Here is a 25,296-nt window from a genome sequence, read left to right on the forward strand (position 1 = left end):
ATTTAAACAATGAGACAACCTAGCCTATGCTAATTGTAAGAGACCTCAGAAGCAATGACGCCACAACTAATCTGCTATGACGGCATAATAATGATTTCGAGTTTATGTATTGATATTTTTCTCATAAAATAAATGAAATATTACGCCCAAAAGTAACTGTTTGGTTAATTTAGGCTTAGTATACTTTGTTTTTTAATGTTAAAGTTGAAAATTTATTCAAACTTATTTATTTGATGTATTTCAATTTTCGCATAGTGGCTTCGTCTTTCTGCGGCAACCACGTTTGTGGACTCGTCGAACTACATCTTGAGAAGGCGTGCATGGGCAAGTCATCGATATTTGTGGCGTTTCGAAGGATTTTTTTCGAATAAGAAGCGCTTGGAAAGTTCTTAAATCCATTTTTTTTCAACCTATTTAATACAAAAAAAAATCAAATAGTAAAGCCATTTTAAACAAAACAGGTAAAAAAAAACTTGATTTAAAGCGATTATTTTCTGACAAATCACTAGTCGTTGGTGTCTAAGGTAGCCTATTTATCAGTCCATGCTCGACACGAATAAATTACCAATGGCCGAATATTTAAGCAACAGAATACTAGGTGCGAAGATTTCATCAACCGATAAATAAATTATTAACTTTGACAGCAGTAATATTTTACTTTAACTTGAAAGTATTAAATCTTACGATGGTTTCATATACTGGTAAGCACCATTTTCGGTACCGAAAGAAATACGCTTGCCACGTCACCTTCGATTACTCCGTGTGGATCTTCAGAACGCCGTGGGGGTTAATTATATGCGAGGATGGACCAGCGCTACCGGAGATTGGTTCTCGTAAACGCTGGTCTGTTGATCCTTCCTGCACCATTAGGTCCACGGACGTGAAAATGGCTAACTAGTCTCATAACAGACGTGGAGGGACAGTGGTTCACCATATGATTAAACCAACTTATCGGCTTTCCTCTCGACAAGATAAATATGTAAATCATATCTTTAAAACCTTCACAGGTAAGACAGAGCGACAAGGATAAAAAGATAAAGATGACATATCACCGCACCAATATCTTCTTTTGAAACAGATTAGACTTAATCATGTAAATTCCGAAATAGGACAAAAACAAGCACATTGCAAACATTCATATATTTTATAAGTAACGGAGATTGGCCAAGATACCAAATGCAACGACCATTCAACACAATATGATTATTTATTGATACTTTAATCCAGCGGTACTCACCGGGGGTTAATTCACCCTTCCGGCATGAAGCTGACCTGTATTGGGATAAATTTTGCATACACGAAAGTACATGACAAAATGTGGCCATTTCACCCCTAACAGATAGAATAGAAATTTAAACGCTCTTGGCTGTGTTGCGTTTTAGATTGTTACACTTACACTGCGATCAGAATTCTATCTTAAGTAACTTTTCATATTTTACTTATTACCCACACGAAAGAGACAGCAAACAAAATTATAGTTTTTAGAATTTGCAATAGGGTAAACCAGAGAATAATCGATAGGATTTGCGATCCCTTGATCTTATACGGAAACAACATAAAATACATTGTACTGCATACACAATATATGCTTTGTTGCTGTCTTCATAAACAATAATCCCTTTTTGCCAAGGATGAAGATTTTTGATTTAGACTTGAGGATTTTGGAATCCGCCAGTTACAGACTATCACACCAATGACTTCTTCAGAAAAAAAAAAAAGTTTTTAAAAACACATACCATCATTTAAACTAGATAGAAAACACATACAGAATTCTGGAACTGAAAATTAATCAGATTTTACATTGGCAAGTAATCCAAAATTGTATAGGATTGCTATTCAAAAAACTCACAAAATAAGTGAAATACACCTATCAATCGATAAGGTAATATGATAAAAAATTAAATCTAGTGTAAATATGGCCAATGGATATGATTGTTTTATTAGCTTTGAAGTGTTGTTTATACTAATTGATATGGTATAAAAATAAGGAGAAGCACTTTAAGCGAATATCAAAGGCAGTAATATTCGGAAACATTATTTAATTGAGGCAGTGTCTTAGATCAGGTGTGTGCAACCCGCGGCCTATGGGCCAAATGCCGCCCACAAGAAAAAATTCCGCCCTATCTGGCCCGCCTGTATTGACGATTGCACACCCCCGCCTCAGATCAAGCAACAGTGCACTTTTGTTCACAAAAAGTAAATTAAATATTTAAAATGCAGGAAAACCATGAATTGGGAAAAGTAAGTTGTGATATTTCATAATCAAACTTACCAGAATAATTAATTATATATATTGAATTAAAATTTCCGCTGTGCCTACGAATATTGTCTACAATATGGAGAATAACAGCATACCTAAATTCTCATTTAAAAAATTGAATGAAGACCTAAGCAAGGCTGCAAAATTGGAGTATGGTGTATTTTACGGTATTGAGGTCTGGTTCCAAGTGGTATTCAGGAATCGGTCATAAAAGTTTGGGACTTCTGTCGACGATATTGAGTGTGTACTTCACACTTTTCAACAATTGCAAACACAATCATAGTCAAATATTAAATATCACATAGTTGGAGAGTTTTACATCAAATCAAAAACACTATTAGAATCTTCATTAATATTGATAACTTTTGTACGTTTTCTTGGAGGTTCTTTGACAGTGCTGTGGTTAATTTCCGACAGTTTTTTACGTTTCATTCGTTTATTTGATTCTGGTGAAACAACCTGCATCAAAAAAGAGGAGTTACAGATCAAATAAATTATCAATTAGGACCATATACAAGAGGCTTGATAAACCTTACAAATAAAGTGCCTTAAACTTGAAAAGCCCTTGGGGGATTGCTCATACAGGATAAAACTACTTCCCATTTGGTACAGTGAGTTCCCTTTTCACAGATACCACACACAAGAGCCTGCTGTTTAAGGATCATGTTTGAACAAGCGATGCTTGAATATTGGTTGAACACACATTCCTTGCAGCGCAGGCATATCGGTAAGATGTGATCTTCAACTCAAGAAGTGGCGATCGACTGATCACCCATGCTTTACATAGTTATGTAAAGCAAAAACGCAAAATTGTTATTTCATAACTTTATGACAAAAACAAATGAAAGTTACCTTAAATAACATTTTATCCGAATGTTTCGGTCCATTCACGTTCTTAATTCCTGGCAAGGAAGCAAGTTTGGTCAATACAACTTGTGAACGAGATAAGAATGAACCTCGGTGGCCCTAAACATGAAAATATTTAGGGGTACATTATTACAAATTGTCAAGAATAGTATTCTTCAATAAGTAGCTGGTTGCCAAGACTACAAGTGAAAGTGAAGAGTTTTAATAGAAGAGTTGCAAGTAAACTCAAGCTACGGGAGCGAATCTCACACACAACCTTCTGCTTGTCCTGGGTTTTGTTGAGAGCAATCACACAAAATAGTAATAACAAATCAAAGACAGATCAATATTAATATAGCTAATATGAATTCGATATATCAATACGGTAAATACCTATTATTGAAATCTATATACTTCATAGACCATGCATACTCAACTATAATGGTCTTATAAGAAGACGACAAAAAACCTGAGCCAAAATGTTACTTACCTTATTTTTAAAACTGTCTCTGCTGCAAGATGACTCATCAACAGACAAACAAACTAAAACAGAATAAATTGTTTAAAAAGTTGTTGAAGAAATGTAATTGTGACCTAAAAATGATTACATAGCGGTAGATAGAAAGAAAACTATCGAGAGATACACTGAGCTGGTTATCTTGTAATCTTGTCTGGATACATCGTTAGAGTTAAGAACAAGCTTGCTACATCACACAGATTCACAGGTACCAACCCCCATAGGAGTATTTATGAGTGAGAAGATCACTGGACTTCTCTCAGCCATAGGATGGTTCATATGAACTGCAGAATAATTACATATTCACCACCATTAAATCCATGCATTTGTAACTCGTAAATATTCCTATACCTGTCAAGGACTTAGGAAACCGGACAAAGAGCTGTGGTTTTGATTGAACCATCTTATTAACTTTCCTCTCCCCTCTACTGCATTTATATTAAAAAGCTGAACAAGCCACATACTTGTAGTATTTCGATGTACGTTTCTTCAATAAGATATTGAAATATATCCACAGTACATTAAGGTCAAAATTGACATCGATCATAGTAAAACAGAATTTACAAACCATTCCTAATTTTTTTCGTTGCTTTGTTTGAATTCTCTGAATTACCATCAGTGATAGGTCCGGCAATAGAATTCTGTCGACTTAATATAACTTGACGACCTAAGTTGATAAGCTGTGAGTCTTCGGATTGTAAGCTACAAAAGTGGAAAAATTAGACAAAATTTGTACAACAGACAAGATGTGAAATTTTTCTATTGCTTGTCACTTTTACATTGACGAAAGACTAATTACCACATATAACCAATTTTAGCATTCATGGAATTCAGAACTAAAAAAGGCAAAAACAACGCTATTCTGTACTACTGAATCCAATCTTCAATGATCAATACCTGGGAACTTCATTCTTCTGTAAAAATTCCTCTCTTTCCAATCGTTCTCTCATCCACTGAGTATCTTCCGGTCCTTCGGGTAGAGGATTTTCTTTGTTGTCACCTTCTTCATCGTCAGATTTTAAAATATCTTCGGTCATGGAAGAATCTAAATATAATAAATAGCAAAGTAAATATTCCAGTAAGAATCAACTTTAAGATTTTGGTTTTAAACAAGACTTTGTACATGAAAAACGGACGAGGTAGAAATATTAAAATTAAAAGGAGATACAAGTCAAAATCAAGTGTTAGAATTAGAAATTCTGATATACGTGATGCATGCATAAGCTCAAAACTACACAATGCGAATCCAGAACTGCGAAACTTGCACTAAAAATGCAACAACAAGTTTATTATTGATTCAGACATTGATTAAATATCTAATGACCCACATTCTCTATTTTTTTTAAAAAATGAAAATAAACTTCTGACTCACACATTAAAAAAAAGGTCGCATGCGAGGTATAAGGTCTCATGAAGAGTGAAAGTATAAGTACACTTGTTAAAGAAAAATGAAAATGGAAAAAATTTTACGAGAAGAAATTTTGACTTACCAATATTTTTCCATCTAAATTTTCTTTCTCTCTGTGCAATTTCTTCTCCGCCGAGCAAAGCTTCTTGTAACAATTCAATATCTCTTTGATCATCTTCTTGTTGCTGTCGACGTTGGACACGATTAAGTTGTCGAGCAATTTCTTCTTCTTCTGGTAATTCCTCTACCGGTTCATCTACTTCATACTCATCAGGACCAGCTGAAATTATTTTGCAGAATATTTTAATGATATTTATTACTTATCGATCTCGATCGGTTCGTATGTTGATAGGTATTTGCCTGTTTGTTTGTCTGTTAGACATTTTCGAATGTTACGCGATATCTCACGAAAGCGAGGTTGAATCTGCTCCAAATTTTGCATGTGCATTCATCATAACTCGGACCAGAAGCCTATTGATTATGTCGTATATTTAGCGAGGTATTAATTAATTAGTGATGGGACACGCAGTGCTGCTATTGTGTCAGAACGAAGGATTCGAAACCGTAGTTTCTGTTTGGGGGGATCCCCTAACTTTCCTCGCTGCGAACGATTGTGTGCGTAACAATGCCCTGTCTGCGATGTGCAGCGTTTAGGTATTTTGGCTACATGCCGCTTGGACTTTGTGGGGCTGGAACAAGCGAAAGATCGATAAGTCAGTGGTCTCCGATCGCTATCTAGTTCAATCTGTTATGTGGTTAAGGGTTGAATAAAACATAAAAATGCCTCCCTAGTATCTGTTCATAGTTTGCAGGAATATTCACAAAAGTATTTAAATAGGAAATTACATGAGAAAAAAACATCGAAAAAAGACTACCCTTCTTAGTTAAAAAACACATTTCCAGGTTTTGCCTTCTGGGGTCAAAGGTTAAAGCCCTCATTAGATCGATTCATGTATAAACCACTAACCGTCCTCATCTTCGTCTCCACTTCCTTCATCACTTCCAGACAATTCAGCTTCATTTTCAAGGAATTCTCGAGCGATTCTTTGACGAGTGTATTTCTTTTTTCGAACAATTAGCATCGGCTCATCATCATCATCTTCGTTGTCATCCTTGTCAACCTAAAAATTGAAATCCACAGTTAAATCAAGTAGACCTTGTGGATCGTTTAGCATAATTGTTGTTGTTGTTCTTGTTGCTGTTGTTGGAGCGTTTTTTTATAGTGCGATCTCTTTGACGACCACGCCAATTGATTTAAAATTGTCACTACCTACAGTTGGAAGTAGGCAACTGGTAGGTACTGCAGTTAGATATGAGACTACCTGGCCATTATATTTGAACTTCGCTCTCAGAGACTCATTATTGTAACCGTCTTACTAGTGCTAATAAGACAGAATAATCACTCTGTCTAGGTTAAATTTGAGACAAATTGCTTCCAATTTATGTGCAGTTAGAAGATTTAAAAAGAGGAGTATCTCCCAAAAGGCTATTAATTTAATATTTTATCAATGCAGTTTTGAATAAATTTTAGCACTTATAAAAATAGTGAGACACCACACAAATATTTTGCCACCAAACTTTAAAGTAACCTTAACTCAAAGCCTAATTTATGTCTAAATATTTAGGCATTGTGCTTTTATATAAATGAAAAACTAAACTCACATCAGAATTCTCATGGTCTGAGAATTGACTTTCTGGGTCTGGTTGACTTTTCTTAGGATTTCCTAAAAAAATCAATAACTTTGTTACAGTTTTGAATTTAATAGATGTGCAAAGATAAATAAAAAAAAACTTCAAATTACAATCTAGAAAAATTTATCGTATAAGTATCAGATTTAGGAAAACATTTATTTTTATTTAGAGTGGTATAATGGCATGGTGGTTGAAAAATTAGACCTAAATGTGTTGGTATCGAAGACTACATATCTCAGATTTAAATCCCGTGCCCCAACCTCAACTAGGGTGTAATGAATTTTGTAGACAATGCGGAACCAAAAATTATTCCGTCCCATCCAAAAAATAGTACCTTTTCGCATATCAGATAATAGTATTACTTGTATAGACTACCATGTTCGGAAAAAAGCGTCAATAAGCGTTCTAAATAAAAATCACACAAAAACATCAAATATTTGAGCTTTTGCTGTCACAAGGACGAGTCTTACAATTTAGAGTTGCTGTGAATATTACCGCTTTGTTACATCACAATGCAATTTCACCAACAACTTAAGTAGAAATCTAGCTAGTACAAATTTGGCAATGAATTAAAGTCTTTTCGGTTCGGTATTACCTACCCAATTTATTACCATTACCACACGATTGCGTTTGGGGGTTCATGAACCTGAGGTGTGTAACCTACGATGCCATCATGCCACCACAGTTCAGTGTAACGCTTCAACTGGTTGGCCATAATTACTCGATCCTTCGATTCACTTACCTGACAATATATTGAAACCGAAGCTTTCATCAACATCAACATTATTTGTTCTGAACAAATCTGCAGAGTTATCATCATGATTTGTGACATCGCAATCAGTTTTGTCTTTGTCATCTTGTGTGGCATCATTTGTTGCGTCTTTCGTATCCAATGGTGCAATTGAGTCTGCAAATAAATATTCATGATATTTTGTCATAAATTGTCATCTGTCATAAATTGTAGTACTTACTAATGGATAATAAAATATGAATAAAAGTGGGAACTTTTGGTAAATACGACTGATCGATGATGTCATAACAATTTTTTTTACAATATTTTAGGTGTGTTGACAACCATACACATTCACAACATAGGGTGTCATAAATATTATAATTTTGTGTTTCACATCAATGACTACATTTACTGCAGAAGCTCAGCCAATGGACCTTCCACGAGTTAAAACTGGATTGTTTCGTCTGATTTCTGACAACCCTAGTGTTTATATATATACATGACGCTTATTCACGTCGTTTCCATTGAATAAGCGACCGACCACCTAATATCGAACGATATGTAAGGTGGTACTATTTATCAAGATAATCAGAATCACTTCAATACGGCATTGTCCACCTAATATATCTCCCCCCTGGGTGAGGTGGTAGGCGTTGGATTTGAACTCAAGATGTATAACCTACGATACCAACATAGTTAAGTCTAACGCTTAAACCAATAAGCCATTACATTACACCCACCTACAATGAAATAAGAGATAAAGTAACTATAAGAATGTCATTAAATCTATATGGCTTAAATTAAAATGTAGTATACCTGTGAAGTTTCCTGTACAGAGACCAATCAGATCTTGAGTATCATTAATCGCCGAGTCATTTCCTGAATTCATGAGTCGTGAGATTTCTGGTTTCCTCTGAGATTTTGGAGCTGTTAAAAGAAGTATTTTTATTAAATTCCACAAATAAATTGAAAAAAACTTAGGTACGAATAATAAGTTAGGTATACATACTGTCAAATGGAGCAGAGCAGAGACCTAATAGTTGCGACATGTTGCAGTCCGTCATTGCATTGTCATCTTCAGCACCAGGGGGCAGTAAGGTTCGCTAAACAACAAGCATCGTAGCGTTAATTGTAAGTACAAAGTTGACTGGGACTACATATCAGCATAACAGGTAATGAAATAATACATGAAAATAGAACAAATAATCAAAGTTTACAGAGCTGAGCAAACAAAACCTTAAATGAGGTTTAAAATGTACAAAATATAAAAAAAAAAATTTCGCCAAAAAAAGTTTCACCAAACATTAAAAAGTGAAAATAATTCCTACACCCTCACAAGGACACAAAAAACCATTAAGATGTAATAAAATAGAAGAATGCAATTAAGGATAATAAAAAATGCAGAAAAAAAACATGAATATAAATTTTTGTTTCATCGCATTAATAATAATAAGGATGAGCGAAGGATAGTTAAACTAGAATACTTATTTATTAAACAGATCAGATAAAAAAATTATTTATAAAAATGCACCAACAAGCTTAGTATTGTTGAAGACTGATAATGTTAAATTGCTCAATCAAAATCATTACAAATTGAATATATGTAATGTGGACTAGAAGTCCATTCCACCTGCTACATTTATTCAATAACCTAACAATTCTTAGAAATTTTGACAATGTTTTTAATTTTTTTATAAGAATCGGCTTTATAGAAATAAGAGATCTCTTGTCACTTATTTATGTCAGTGACAATGCTGATCAGTGAAAAATACATTTAGACCACCTTTGCTGCAGGTTTGCTGATGCTACTCTCCTTTATAAATCCATCAGCATCAAGAAACTGACTTTGTGAAGCTTCAAAATCAAGTCTGAAAGGTTGGGATAGAGATCGAGAATCTGATTCAAAGCATGTGTCGTCAAATTCACCTTGCTATAAAACAAATACAAAATTACTCCAATTTACAAAGGAAAAATGATTCACAATTTTCTTCAAAGTAATTTTCCACCTACCTTTGAAAGTTGAGGTCTGATAAAATGAGATGAATTTGAAATATTAGAAACTTCTGGTTGATGCAAAGGAATCATTGAACCATAGAAACTATCATCTGAACAAGTACGATCAAGAGCTGGAGTCATACGGCCAGATTTACTGAAAAATGAAAATAAATGAGATAAGAGAAAGATATTGAATATGGAAATAGATGCATAAACCCAAATACAGTGCTTATTAACACGACTATTAGTAGAGGTTATGCAAGACTAACTCCCAATCCTTCCTCAATGCCTTTGCACTAGTGGATCTGTATGTGTTTAATGAAAGGATGCAGGAATCTTGATTCGTGAATTTCATCGTAAGCTTATTAAAAGAGATGTGAAGTCAGAATTTGGCATTTTTTTCCTTGAAGTCGTATTTTTTCAAACACCATGATGTTGGATTCAGACTAAAAATCTTAAGATATTAAAAATCTGAATATCAGATGTTTCATTGTGATTTTCTTCTGAAACTAACATTATCAAAAATCAGTAAACATTGTAATTTCTAATAAAATACGAACTTAAAAGTTGAAGCACTTGATCTTGTACTATCTTCAAACAACATAACAGAACCTTCATTTATGGTACGAGGTAGTGAAGTATTATTACTGGCTTTAGAACAACTATCTGTAAAAAAAAAAAAAATATTAATAAAAAATTTCTAATTGCCAAATTAGACTGAAACAGCCAGCGGATCTGTCTGGGGGCCGGACAATGTGGATATACAATGGGGTCATGAGGGTCTAAAAAGCGTTTCCAAAGTAAAAAAAAATTTCCCACCATCTGGCTATGCCACTGTCTGTATAAATAGCAATAAATTGGGTGGATATCGAGCCCCAAATAATCAAATTTAAAAAAAAAAATGAATAGCCTCCTAGTGACTTCAATCATCTTCAAGTAGTAAAAATTTGAAAACATTAGCTCCATGAGATGCTTGAAGTGATTTATTTCAAACAATGAAGGCCACCAAAACAACAACAAATAATATGTAAAAGTTTTGTGTATTAATAATGAGAATGCATAAGTTTTATACAACAAAGAAGAACAGCATAATCTCCTCCCATGATACAGCAAATGGAGTCAAACTACAACTATCATCTTGATTTGTATTTCAACAAAAAATAAATGTCAATACCTTCCATTGGTTGCGTATCTTCGTCCTCGCTCTCATCAGAGCTGTCAATCACCCCATTGCCCCGCCTTTGCTTTTCTTTAATTGGTTTTTCAACTTCATCATTATCAGACTCCGCCCCTTCCTCACCACTTTCATCATCTGACCAATCACAGTCTTCCTCTTCTTCCTCCTCTGATTGATCAAGATCTTCATTGTCGAGTTTATGTAATTCCTACATATGGAATGTTGATAAAGAATTTGGTATAAAATTGAAAATAACTATTACATTATTAAAGGCAAAAAAAATAGTGTTGTATAAATATAAAACAATAACACTGACTTCTCTTTTTTTTCTTTCCACCTCTCTTCTCTTTTTCATTTTTTCAGCAAGTTGCTGTCGCAACAGTTGTAACCTTTGACCTGGTGTGCCACCTGTCTCGGCATTCTTCACAGCTGCAAATATGATATAATGAACGTTAAAATTAAGTGTTACTAGGTTTTATACTCTCCAAAACAAAACTCATGAATAAACGTTTTGTGTGTAATATCAAATATGCTTGCTTATGTTTGTGATTGTGAAAGATATAATATTACAGGTTGTTCATTGAGGGCTGTATTACATAGGATTGAAGAACTTTGATTTGCTTTTTGCCCCTGATGGTGGGCATATGAAGGTGTATTAAATGAAGTAGATAAACTAAAAATAACAACCTGTTTAAGATATATGAACAACTGGCTTCATAAAAAAAATTGAAATTGTAACATGACCTAATAAATACCCTGCATATTATTTAAAATCGGCGTCTTACTAAAGACAATCACATAATATTTGGGACACATTGACAACCAAGGATGAAGTTGTAAGTTACAAATTCAAAGATTTCTCTGAATTTTTTATTCATAATGTTACACTACTCTGCTAAAATTTAACATCAAAAATATTAGCAAAACAACTAGTTTATATGGCTATAACAACATAAATGTAACTTTTTGAGTGCAAACTGATACAAAATCATGTCGAGTAAAATAGTAATTGATACCAGAGTTGAGAAGACTGGGAAATTTACATTCAGTTATGACATCATATCCCCCGCTGTGAATAATTTTACTACAACTTCGTTCCCAATTTAGGTTGCAATTTTGACTTCAACCCCAGCTTAGAAACCATAGAAAACAAAATTTTGATGACAAAAATGTTTGTGAAAGCAAGCCTTCTACAAATGTATGTCGTGAATACTTAGTCAACTAAACACTTGGATTGAAATTTTGACCTAAAACTCAGACTCTGGGAAAATTCAAAATATTTACTTTGATTGAAGGAATTTGAATATACTGCTGCGCTTCATCCCCCCTCCCTCTTGATTTCATTCTGCTCATTCTTGACTGATATATCAGTGCAAAATAAAGTATAAAATACTCATTCATACCATTCAAGCCATCTTTGTCTTGATCATCATCTGTACCAACAACTGCTGTAACAACATCACTTACTAGATCCACTCCTGAGCCATCGGAACGTTCAACTTTTTTGACAATACTAAAATAGTTAAGTTTATTTTAGGTTTTTTATTTGAATATTTGAATTTTATTCAAATTAACTTGAGTTAGAATTAAAAATTAACATTATAAATTGACATGAAAAATATATTAATAAAGACATGAAGATTCCCGATAAAGCAAATCTTTCATTTATTAATCTAAATATACCGGTTATTTATGACCTACTTCAACTCTACTTGTCTTTTCTTGTCGGTGTCACGGCGTCTTCCAGCTTTTGAATGTTTCATGAATCTTTCCATTAATGAATTCACTCCGGCATTTTGTGTTTTCTTTGTTGATTCATCGTCCAGATCGATAAACTTGTTTGGGCCTGTTATTTGGAAAAAGTGAAATGAGGAAATTCATATGTATGACCTGCGCTGATTGAAAAGAAAAATTAAAAGAACTGTCTGACACAATAGGGATGTAGGGTCAGAGTTCAGCAGGTTTTCAATAAAGCCGAAGTTGCATTTCCAAACACCTCATAAGGTGGGAGTTGAAATTCAGAATTTTCTGGAGCAGACTTACAATGGTTATAAAATTAAAATAAGTTCCAGCTAAAATCTCAAAAAGCGTTGATTTTACCAAGCGTTCCTGATAACAATCTTTTAAAATAGTTTTGCATGCGCCAAAATCTTTGTTTTCAAAATTTAATCATCTCATAGTTCAGAGCTACAGTCAGAGTAAAAATTTTTAACAACCTGGACTCGTTCTGGAGTCAAAGTCAAAATTTTTTAACCCCGAGGTGACAGTCGAGTGCAAATTTCCTCAGAATACATAGCCTTGTGAGTAACAAATAACCGATTATCTTGAATACGTTGCAAAAACCTATCTATCAGAGTATGAATTATCAATTGTGTTCAAATTCAAGGTAGTTGGGCGGACAACTTAAATATTTATTAATATCCAATTTGTTTTGGATATATATATATTTCCAAATTTCTGTTATCAAAAGTAAGCTTCAATATTGGTTGTAATGTTTTATAAAACTTCAGAATATTTAATTTGCTATTTCGGTATTGTAAACAGTAATGTTTATACAAATTCGATTGATAGTTATCTAGATAAGGCCTTAACTAAAATTGAATTGAGTACTAATACCAGGCGCTGCAAGTTTCCATTGATTAACTAATAGATCTAATTAGGTCTGTCATTATGACAGACATGTCAAGAATTGAAATGATTCTTATCAGCGATGATTGCTAAAAGTAGTACAGCAGTCTAACTCCGAATAGAAAATATACAGATAAAAATACTACTTACTTATTTCATTTTTCTTCGGTTGAAGCTGAGGTAATCTAGATCCAATTTGTTGCAACAATTTTTCTCTTCTAGTGAGTGGCCTGCTAGGTGCAGGCATTGGTTGGGTGCTTTGTGAGGCAGTATCATTGATAGAATTGACATTATTTATTCCTATGCATTCTGGTACGCTTTCAGTATCATTTGATTGCTCCATAGCCTCTTCAATAGTTTCAGTGTCCTGATTAATCGGCATTATGATGTCATCAGCATTTTCACCGATGTCAGGTAGGTCATCCACAACATTGGCACTGATATCTTCCACAAAGTTTGCCTGAAAATAATCAAAAATATTTCTCATAAAATAAAATGTTATTGAATAGCATTTGTTGCGCTTAGAAAGCTGTGTTTTAGAACAGAGGTGAGCAACGTATGACCTGTAGAATCTATTTAAGTAGTCCCCAAAAGACTTTGTATCCCCTATCGTTAAATGCTTCGTCTTATTTGTGACTGTGAGGGTACATTCGACTTTTTTGATTTTGTGTTGCATAACAATGGAATAAAATATTGTTTGATGAGGATATGATAATCCCTACTGTATAATGTTGTGCTTATGATTGGGTTATTAAGATGTCTACCAGTGAAAAGTTTGATAATGGAAGCAGAAGTTTGACACTGAGTGGCGTCTGAAATTTCCTTTTCGTGCAATGCAAATGCAGTTTGCCTGATTTGTCAATGACTCACAAGCACTATAGAAGACTTAGCAGTAATAAAGAATGAAGAAATATTTCTTCATTACTTCAAGTCAGCAAAAATGAATTCGTTGCTCAAAATTACGAAAAATATACAATGTTATTGTAAAAAATATATATTATATAGAAAAGAGTGGATAAGATGAAATTCAATTTAATACGATATATTGTACTTATACCAAAGTAATATTACCACATTGTTCAATGGTCAGATATTGCACACGTAAGCAAATTCATAATTTATTACAATGAATAATTTCTCACTGATTTCATTTTGTCACTTTCTGTTGTCGGTTTTCCGAGAACGGGTCTTTTCATGAACTCAGATAATTTCTTGGGTTCTGGTCGATGGTACGGCAAGTTGACAGATGATTCTGTAATACAATTATATTTAGGGTTCCTTATGGTTATGGTTTAGAATAACACAACAGAAAATGATGCTTGAATTGAAAAATAACAATGACGGAAGCAGCGCTTCTCCAGACGCAGACCAGAGTTGAAAAAAATTCCAGATTGTGGAAAAGTTTGAACTTCGACTAATTGACGAAATCAAAATTCATAAGAGAAACTTTGGAGTAAGCAAGCCTTTTTAAGACTGTTAAATATCACGTACTCTTTAATATTTTGTAGAAAATTATAACTTCTATATCAATTGAAAAATTGAAATTCAAACTTCCTAAGAACAGAGAATTGACTTCAGTAGATCATTCTTTGTTTCCACCGACCACCGCCCTCGACAAAAGCCTACGGTACGGTAATACTTAAATCATTAAGTGTAGCTAATATTTATCTTAAATATGATCTATATCGCGCAAATCACGCCCTATATTTTTTCTTTGAAAATTGTCTTGATTAGCTGTGCCTATACCTCGTAAAAGTCTTTGTGTTTCACTGTGTAATTGCATCATTGTATTTCGACTTGATCTTGGTTTAGACATTTGAGGTTCAGCTATTTCACTCGGATCTGGTCTGATTACATCATCATCATCATCATCTTCTTCATTATCATACACATCATTATCCTTTATGATAAAAAATTGATAAGATATACAAGAGCTGATAAAAATCAGATTATTTCAAAATTTTTAATGTTGTATTTTTTCAAACTATATATATATATAACCTTAAAGACTGTTTTGATTAATGGTTTAAATTATTAACAACCATTTACTAGGGATAATTTATTAATGTTGTTGTGTCTTAGTTTCAATAGAAATATAGCTATGTTCACTCATACAAATAATTGAAACTAATGAAAGGAGAGTATCTACCATAAGACTTGAGCTCACAAAACTGACTGTGGAAGCGGAACAACTAGATATTTTGATGCATTCCACATTATGGATTTTTCCAGTCAATTTTGATAACATAACCATGAGAATATTCGTAAAAGTCTTTGAGTCAAACCAAAATGATGGCAGGTAGTATTTCATAGATCTTTAAGTTAGAGATGCAATAATTTTATGATACCTCACAATTTATTCCTCGGCTTTCAGTGACACTTGTTGGATTTTTATTTCTAAATAATCGTAATGGTGGAGCGTCATCATCGCTAGAACTGTCAGATTCAATATCACTTTCTGGTGAGTCATTGTCAACTTTTGCCTCTTCATTGTGAGTTTCATCAATTTCGGAAATTGGAATTTCATCTTCATCTTTTATTGATTCGCTATCGATCTTTAGTTCATCAAGGGCATTTTCGGTCAAATCATCACTTTTTGTCGACTCTACATCACTTTCTGCCGAGTCATCATCTGTATTTAGTGTATTACGATGAGTTTCAATATCGACATTATGATCTTTTTTGGAAATAATTCCATTATTGCAGTCTATAATTTTCTCATTATTTTCAACTGTTCGCTCACTAGACTCAATGTCTTTGTTCATATTTACAGAATCATTATCAGAATCTGAATCTTCCATCTGAATTCTTCGCGATTTCTTCTTTTTTCCAGAAGATTCTTGAAAAGTAATATGAAATAGTTGTAATTATTAAACCTCGTAAATCAATACAAAATATGATAATTACGTCAAGAAAATCACATGAGCAGGCTTACTTGACATAACCCAATAGATAACAAAATAGTATGAAATAAGATATAACCCAGCAAAAGGGGTTACTTACTACTATTCATGTCTTTCGCTGCAACTAAACTAATTTCATCGGAAGACATAATGAGAATTAAATTACTTCATTCACAACTAATTTTTGGGAACACAACTGAAATCTGACACGCAAAATCACAGAAACGAGGCAATGTTTACAACCATGCTTGGATATCTGTCTGGGCGAACGAAGTATTTAAGCGGCTGCAAAAATTGCCATTGTTAAGTCATCATTTACTTTTTGCTGATTGGTCATTCTCACAGAAATAAACAAAGAAGTTGATGCTCAGCGAAACATCCATAGGCCCTTGGGCCCACAACGGTTGAAGGATCAGCCCAGTACAGTTATAAATTAAATATGCATTATGAAATAGTATTAGCACTCACTTTGTTCTTCTACCCTTTCATCCTCATATGAATGTTCAGGATTAGGCGATGATTTAAATTCTGAGAAAAAAGTGATCAAATATCACAAGATAAATTTAAATTTATCTTAATAATACTAATATACACATTGAAGCAGTGCAATGAGTAAGTAAGCATGTATTAATATTTTTGTAAAACTATAATGAACAGAAAGTAAACAATATATTTTAATGAGAATTTTCAATTGAAAAATGCGAATCAAAGTCACACATATATGAGATAATGTTCTCAGTTGTGATGTTAAAAGGGGAACGAGCTAGAATATTATTAAGATATATTTTTAAAATGTTGAATCAAGTTGTTAAAAAGGTTTTCAGAAATTGATCATACTTGGTCATACTATTTGACTTCAATTGCTTAAAATAATATTTTGGAACAAAACTGATCATAGAAAGCAATTAATTTCAAAGTAAAACATAGGGTGGCTCAGCCACTTTGCGGCCACGACCTATTTGCGGCCATCAAACTCGTCAATTTAATTATTGCCGAAAAAATCAACGAACCGCGACGATATTTCTCATGTGGTATCGTCCACTTCCTTCCACTATCGTCCCTCGTAGCCCTGTGAAATTACGCTAAAATGCGGCCACAAACAACGAACTTACGACCGAAAACACGACCGAGGAAAAAAAAAACGAACTGTTTGCTCATGTCGCCAACAACCTATTGTCCCTGCAGGAAAGGTTGAAAATCCATAGAAGTATAGGAGATAAAAAGATGAAACTTGGCATGTGGGTAGAGTTGTGTTTCTTTTAACCATCTTCAAATTTTCGCGTTTCTACATTTCCAGAAGGAGGAATGTGGGGGGTGCGCATTTCTAATAGGTCGGTAATAATAAATTCGTTGACAAATTTGCAACCACCATGTTTTTGTGTGTTTGATTGCTGCGATGCGATGCTTTGTTTGTAATTTGACGGGTTGTGTTCGAAACAACTGTGTTCTTGAAATATATGACGGTCAGAAATGCAATTAAAAGACCAATTTTATTACGCATGGCTGCGTATGTGGAAGTCTCGTCGCAGCAGAAACGATGATCAAGGCTCGAAATCTGTGCTCGCACACTGGTCGTTCAGTCGCAAATACATCTTCTGAGTGTCGTACTTTGGTGGTTTGTATAGCTTTAACCCCTTGGTTGTAGAACATTAATTCGAGTTGTAGCGTGTAGAATAAATGCCAATGCACCTACGGTGAAAGAATTAACGAATTAGAAATATTGGCTTTTATTTTATAGCTATTTGAATGAAATCGTCCACAGGCTGGCTGCACCACCCTATATTTTGTTCACTTGAGACATTCCTGGAACTGGCTTGTAAACAATGAACTTAAACAGATAATAATTCAACTTTACTTGTCTTTTTTTTTCTTCTTTTCATAACAATGGGTTCATCTTCATCACTTGAGGAAGGAAGAGAAAATTTCTAAAAATATTGAAAATGTAAAAAAAGAAGAACAAAAGAAAATGCTGTAATTATTTGATTATGTGAAGAGTACAATTTTCAGATTTTGGTGATGAGAGAAATGATACCGCATCCACTGAGCCATGCTCAGATGCTGTTGCATGTAACTCTATACCAGTACCTGTACGGTACCGTACAGCCGTACCGTACCCAATTTGGCATGGGACATACCGGTACCAGCTTAGTTTTAAATTGAGTACCGGGTACGGTACGGTACAGAAGTGGATTTGATTTTAACTAAACGCGTACACATTCAGACATTCGCCGCCAGATGAATTTTAAAAAAAACATAAAAATTTGGCATCAAATTTTTGTTTGGCGTGATTTAAGCAGTTACTGCTGTACCGATACGGCGATACTGTGTTACGGCGTTTACTTCGTTAGACCCTCTGACCCTTAAGTCAGTAGGGTAGGTACCTTAGAGTTCTAACGTAAACTAGGCTACATACCGGTTACCGGTACCGGTACCGTACCACTCCATCCTACCTCCGAAGCTTTAGATATAACTTCCACGCCAACACACTGGCTCATATTACTGTATTGGACGAATCAAATATGAAGAATGCAGAAAATTATCAATGATTCAACCGAACAAACTCATAGGCAGGCCATTCAACTTGCAAACGCGTATCGACGAGCAATGAATATCCGAAACTGAATTTTCCCGCTGTTTACTAAATGATTGACAGTTGCTGAGAGCGGAAAATAATTTCGCTACAACGATTATGCATTATTCCCTTGGGAAGCATTCGATTTCAAATTTTGGACACGAATTAGGCTCATGGATAGTTATGTAATTATTATGTTGTTGTTCTTGTTTTTTTTCGTCCTATTTTTCTGCCATCCTGGGTTTCGTCTGTGCAAAGAGCCAAACATCGTCTGACAAAATGGCTCGGCGGTGTGGCGCATCGGGCTAAGCGTTAGGAATACGCTGGCCCCCGCATCTCTGATTATCCTTCGTGGGTTCGCAGGTTCGAATCCCATGCGGGGATGATCATGTACGAGAGGATTACTAGACTCCTCGCCGCCGTAGGGTGATTTACGTAACCGCTGGTCGGTTACGGCTTCCTCGACCATCAAGTCCATGCTTCCGAAAACACATACCTGGCTAACTAATCCCGTACCCAACCTGGACTGGTAACCGGACGAGAGACCGTGGATCTCTATTGATTAAGCCGTCTTATCGGTTTTCCCCTCCCCCAGGATAAATATGTAAATCCTATCCTAAATGCGAAGAGTACCGGTACTCAACAATCCCGAAGTGGATAAATATGGGTCATATTGACACGAAAACACAAAAAGTCCACCTTGCCCTAAAACAACGTTATTTGAAAATCCGTTTACTGATTATTCGTGTATTGACAATATATATCTCAGCATTATCACGATTTATTTTGAGCTATTGCTATAGCAAGAACAACCCTAGATAAGAAGCGACTGATAACAAAAGAGATAATGGTTTGTTAATACATCAGAACCTGAGATATTTTACGTGTTATGACAACATAATATCTTACTTATCCATTTCAAAAACATCAGCCATTATCTGCTGATATCATCTCACTGCGTATAAAAATGTTATTCACTCCCATGAAAAAACCTTTGTAGTTTCTAGACCGAAAATCTTTGTGGTTTGGCCCGTCCACCAATTAATATTATTGCTTTATGCTGTTTGTTTCGGTGATGCGGACAAAACCCCGCTATTTCCTGTCTCCTACATGACTTAGCCTACTCAATTTTCGCACAATGATTTTGATTTCATTATTATACTCCCTTTCCGGCTTTTCAATAGACCCACTCATTCCCCGTGCCTGGTTTTCGCTTGCTCTTTCTCTCTTTCTCTATCGCTCCTCTCTCGCCACTGGTCAACTCGATATCACTCTTATCGCACCCTTGATTTTTTATTTCCCATTCATAATAGGACGATTCTTTTTTCATTTTTTTTCACATGCTCTTTTATCTGCCTCAGTTTCTCTTTTTCTCTCGATGGTCATCTCTCAGATTTCAATCATTAACACTGATTTCTTCACTGATTTCTGCAAATCGGTTTCATGAAATCATCTCAGTTCAAAGTTTGGCAAGAGCCTCATCGCATAAACCAGCATCTATAAAATTTGAACCTGCTTATATTTGTGCCCTCGTAAATATTTGTGCTTGTGGTAATTTACATTGACACATCCACATATTTTCTCTCATGATCATTTGTGCCCACGGTCACCACAATTTTCTAACTAGCTAACAACATTAAGTTACTGCGAATAATTTACTTGTGGAAATATGTGCTTTTATCAGTGGCGGCGCGTCAATAGGGCCAACCGGGGCAATGCCCCGGTTGTTTTTTCGGTATAATAAAAAATATTCGAAAAATACCTCAATATCGGTTGCACAGACTGTCTACATTAGCCATATTCTCCCGATATGTTTCATTTTTCGCTCGCAAAGCCTTCGCCGAACGTCGACGGGACGACTACCGCCCGTGACTCACGTTGGTGTAAATTTGGTTTTAGATATCTTAAACATCTTTCCGAGCGTGCCAGGGATCATCAATCTTCTATGGAGCATCTGGACAATGCAGTAAAATACCGAACATTGAGAAATGTTAATATTGCAGCACAGTTGGATGAAGGACGCGCGGTTTCTATTCGTCGGCACAACCAAAACGTCGAGAAAAACCGCCATGTTCTCGGTCGATTGATAGATGTTTAGAAGTTCATTGGTTGTCACGAGCTGTCCCTCCGTGGGCACTATGAACTGGCTGGCTCTTCTAATAGAGGGGTATTTTTGGATATGGTGGAATACACCGCATCCCTAGATACAGTATTGAGAGATCATCTTGATGCCGCAACTGTTTCGAAAGGGACATCTAAGGATATCCAAAATGATTTGCTCGACTCAATGTATAAAATTTATTTACAACATTTGGCTTTGGAAATTGAGAATTGCCAGTTCCTTTCGATTCAGTCTGACGTGACAACTGACATCACGTGCGTTTCCCAACTGGCTGTGATTTTTCGGTTTGTGAAAGATGGTAAACCTACCGAGAGATTTCACAGCTTTGTACCAATCGTTGATCGCACGGCTTGCGGGATATCGGCTGTACTGAAAGAAGTGTTACAGCCTTACAACGCGAAGTCAAAATTGATAGCTCAAACTTATGACGGCGCGGCAGTCATGAGTGGGTCGAAACATGGTGTTCAAGTTTATATAAAAGAAGATTTTCCTCATGCGCATTTTTTACATTGTTATGCACACCAATTTAACCTCGTTATTGAAAATATGTGTCTTGATATCCCTCTCGTCCGTATATTTTTTGCAAATGTTTCGGGGTTTTCTTCATTTTTTTTCGTTTCGCCGAAGCGCTCTGACCTCCTTCGCCAGATATGTAGCCGCCGTCTTCCAGCTTGTGCACCAACACGTTGGAACTTCCAATCACGCGTGGTGCAGGGCGTGTTCGAAATTAGGTCTGAGTCATTGAGTGTTTCAATGGCATTCAGAGCTCTCCGGTTTGGGACGAACGCTCTGTGAGGGAGGCGGCAGGTCTAAAGCGTCTGCTAGAAGATGGTGAGTTTTAATTTTTTCTCGCTTTTTTCTCCACAATATTCTATCACGTGGATGTATTATACGGCGCATTGCAGTCAAGGCTAATGGATGGAGCGTCTGTGCAGTCGTGTATTTCAGACTTCTGCGATGCTGTATCTCGTATCCGGGAAACAATAAAATACGACGACACATGGAGTGCTTCTTTACGCCGCGGGCAAACAACGCAGCGTTTGATTTTGTCTGCAAAGGAATGCTGTGACATTCTGGTGAATCAAATAGGCGATCGTCTGCGCACTGAACACCTTGCCGCGTTCTCTTTGATGAACCCCAAAAATTTTTCAAAAATTGCACGTCAATTTCCCATCCATTTGTTGGCTACTGTCTCCAAATTTTACCCCATGATAAACGTGGGTAAATTGGAAAATGAATTGCGATGTATATACACCAATCAAACTTTTTTGAACATCACATCAACTTGCGCGATCTATGGGTTTCTCATAGATAACACTCTAGTAACTACCTTTGCGGCGTCTGCAAAATTTCTGGACATCATTTTGACGACGCCTATTTCGTCCGCCGACGCAGAGCGAACATTCAGCACGTTGAAGCGTATTGAAACGTATCTCATAAACACAATGAAGCAAGATAGATTAAATTTCTTGGCTGTTTTATCCATTCACAGAGACGTTATTTCTGGGATGCATGACTTTAATCAGCGCGTTATTAAGCATTTTGCTTCCAAGAAACCGCGGCGTGTTGCATATATGTTCAAGCAGTAGAAGTCTAGCAGCATATATATCTATGAGTGAGCGACGCATGTCCTTATCTTTACATTATTTTTCCCTTCTTAATAGTAACGTTTTAAACCTTATTTTAGGTTTTGTCTGCTTTTCCGAAGTTTCTGTTAATATGTCATTGTATTTATCTGGGTAAATATTGCCTTTCCTTTTGAAAGAGGTTTCAAAATAAACTATGTCTAAATTTATTAATCCCTTGAATTGGACCGGTTTTAAAGACACTTTCTTATTGTTAAAAATTGTCGCCCTTTGCCGATTGGTTGTTACCGATGGAATGGTTTTTATACTCATAAAATGATGGGAGAACTTACAGCGCTCATCCTGTCCCCGTGGATGGGGTGACTTGGTCCCGCAGTAGCTTGCCCCGGTTGTCAAAATGACCACGCGCCGCCATTGGCTGTTATGTTTCATTCAATAAAATTTTATTTTAGTATTCCTATGTTTCCGTGCCTCCTTTGACCTCAAAACGATTTTTTATTCATTGTCACGAAAATTTGCATTTATATGATTATATGTCATTGTGAAAACAACCTAAGAGCCCAGTGGGAGCCAATATTTCGACCAAACTTATGCTATTTTCTTTTAATTCGTAGAAGCACTATTTTATGTCATATGCTAACATTGTATATCCTTTGTTTATATACATTAGATTAGAGCATCTTTCTAATAGTTTTCAAATATTTTGAAGGTACTGAAACTACTCTCAAGAATCCTTCACTTCCTATTTTATCTCCTATTCAAGTAAAAAGTCTGATGGCAATAATGGTAACCGTGTAGAAAATACAGGATAGTTTTCATCATAAAGGTTTTGATTGTTTGGATAATATATATATACTAATAAAAAAATAATTCTAATACGAACAGAATACCAAAACAATTCCTATTTATATATTGTCCAGTAATAATATTGGTATAAAATGATTGGCAATATGTCGCATTTACCGCATTGAAATCTAACGATGTACGAGATATGTCTTATTTTAGTATGCAAACAAGAAAATGTGCTCGATTTAGAAAGTTATAAGCTTTTTTGAGTAGCTGTTATGCTATATAGAGTATTCTCATTTGTCCAGGGAGTTAAATTTTCAGACCAATAACCTGACGGCGAATGCAAGAAAGAAAATAATTTTGAAGATTATACGACAATTATTATTGATTAACAAGGTAATGTATTAATTAGGTTGATATTATTGCATATAAATTAACATCGATTTAATCGGTTCATTCCACTTAGCAATTGTCTGCAAAGATGTGCTCCAAGACCGTCTGTAAGCAGGGGCGCCAATTCCTTTCTTCTAGTTAAATCATATGTGAATGCATGTATCGTAAGAATAACTTAGTTGCTTATGTGATACTATAGGCATGATGCAGTAACATGATTCACCAATTTCCCTGTGGCGAAGAAAGTTATGTAGGGAGGAATGTATAAAAAACCTTTCGATGATAGAGGTTGGCGCATGATAACTAAAATACCTTAACAATTACTTTAAGTAAATATACATGTTGAGCATATGTCAGTTTTGCTATTAGAATACAAGTTGAATTAGTATGCACAAAAAATAATATCAATAAAGAATGAGAAAAAATGAAACAATGCCGTCTCCAAATTTTTAAACACCCAAACTTGGTTTAGATTCCAGCACTTATTTGGTTCATTTCTGACTGACTGAGATGTAGTACCACTCTCGGATTTTGCAGAGAAAATAACGTATATTATCATGCAGTGCTGCGATTCTGGCTGAGTAGTCTAAATTTAAAATGAATCTTAAACCAAAAACACTACACTACTTTCCATCAATATATAAATCGAAAATGCAATCCATCGAAGCTAACTATGATAAATATATTTATCAGCAAAACTTTAGCAAAAAATTAGTTTCGATTTTATTATTTACAATAAACACATTGATAATGTTAGACTCAATTAGTTGAAGAAAAAAACATTACCACACATTACGGAGAATTTGGGAAATAATTCAAATCTATGTGAATATCATGAACTGCATATTTCACTACTTCTATAGTTGCGCTTCTATAGTTGCATGCTTCCAGAAGATTGATTGAAAGAGACATATATTGTCAAATATACATGTAGAAAAATATGATGCCATTGTTCAAAAAATGGAATTTTTATTTCAAGTTCATTTTTGTTGAAATGGGAACATTATGACACTTCACCATTTCAATTTACAAATACCTATTTCGTTTTCACAGTGCATGTCTTCTATACTAATATTCCAATGTCGTGCTGTATATCTTGTTGAAAACGCCATCTTCATTGTGTTCTGACCATGCCGAGCTATCATATAAATCAAAAGCTTAATTTGAAGTTTTTTGCTCATACTATGTGTCAATAACCTCTCTAGTCCACTCTTCAATATCTAATTCCTGCCCGGTTCCTCCTAAAAATGGTGGCAACGCATTTGGGTCGATAGTTTCGTGAAGTCCATTGAGATTATGGCGATGAAATTTTATCTGGTAAAATAAAATAGCATTTGTGATCACCGAAAAAGACTAATTTTTAATATTCTAATATAATCTGTTGAAAAAGTGTTAGTTTTATCTAGTAAAACAACAAATGATTGTATTTATATAATCGAAATATTTTTTCCTCTTGGGAAGATTCAAAAAGAAATTTTGATTCAAATGATCTAGTTCTAGGAATTGTGCAAATTAAGATAAGATAATCTTCGTAACAAATTATTAAAACTATTTTTTTGAAATTTTAAGGTTTTCCTAAATAACGTGAAATACCCGCAACGTACCTTTTGCTTGATGTGACTGCTCATAAAATTGCTCACAATAGCAAACATCGCATCGAACACAAAAGCTTCGT

General features: G+C 34.9%; 1 protein-coding gene across 1 annotated transcript; it reads right to left on the bottom strand.

The window, feature by feature from the left end:
- Positions 1-1,121: 1,121 nt before the first annotated feature.
- On the bottom strand, positions 1,122-18,787 carry LOC120332404 (claspin-like). The gene is made up of 25 exons (XM_039399641.2): positions 18,610-18,787; positions 18,015-18,084; positions 16,628-16,687; positions 15,605-16,095; positions 15,003-15,156; positions 14,399-14,508; positions 13,407-13,716; positions 12,330-12,474; positions 12,032-12,141; positions 10,945-11,057; positions 10,626-10,836; positions 10,012-10,117; positions 9,467-9,605; positions 9,240-9,386; positions 8,466-8,559; positions 8,273-8,383; positions 7,466-7,630; positions 6,694-6,755; positions 5,999-6,152; positions 5,114-5,311; positions 4,521-4,668; positions 4,192-4,325; positions 3,597-3,649; positions 3,113-3,226; positions 1,122-2,719 (listed from the first exon to the last, which is right to left on the bottom strand). Exons 1-25 carry the CDS (start codon positions 18,652-18,654, stop codon positions 2,576-2,578), a joined length of 3,588 nt encoding a protein of 1,195 aa, XP_039255575.2. The 5' UTR covers positions 18,655-18,787; the 3' UTR covers positions 1,122-2,575.
- Between the last annotated feature and the right edge of the window lie 6,509 nt (positions 18,788-25,296).

The sequence above is a fragment of the Styela clava genome, chromosome 13 (genome assembly GCF_964204865.1).
Source record: "Styela clava chromosome 13, kaStyClav1.hap1.2, whole genome shotgun sequence".
NCBI lineage: Eukaryota > Metazoa > Chordata > Ascidiacea > Stolidobranchia > Styelidae > Styela > Styela clava.

Bases quoted from the DNA above. Each gene is read 5' to 3' on its own strand.
- LOC120332404 (XM_039399641.2), bottom strand. From the start codon at position 18,654: ATGAGCCAGTGTGTTGGCGTGGAAGTTATATCTAAAGCTTCGGAG. The intron at 8,560-9,239 runs GTGGTCTAAATG...CTTGTTGTTTAG, and splicing joins TCAGCAAACCTGCAGCAAAG to CGAACCTTACTGCCCCCTGG. The intron at 2,720-3,112 runs GTAACTTTCATT...TTTTTGATGCAG, and splicing joins CGGATAAAATGTTATTTAAG to GTTGTTTCACCAGAATCAAA.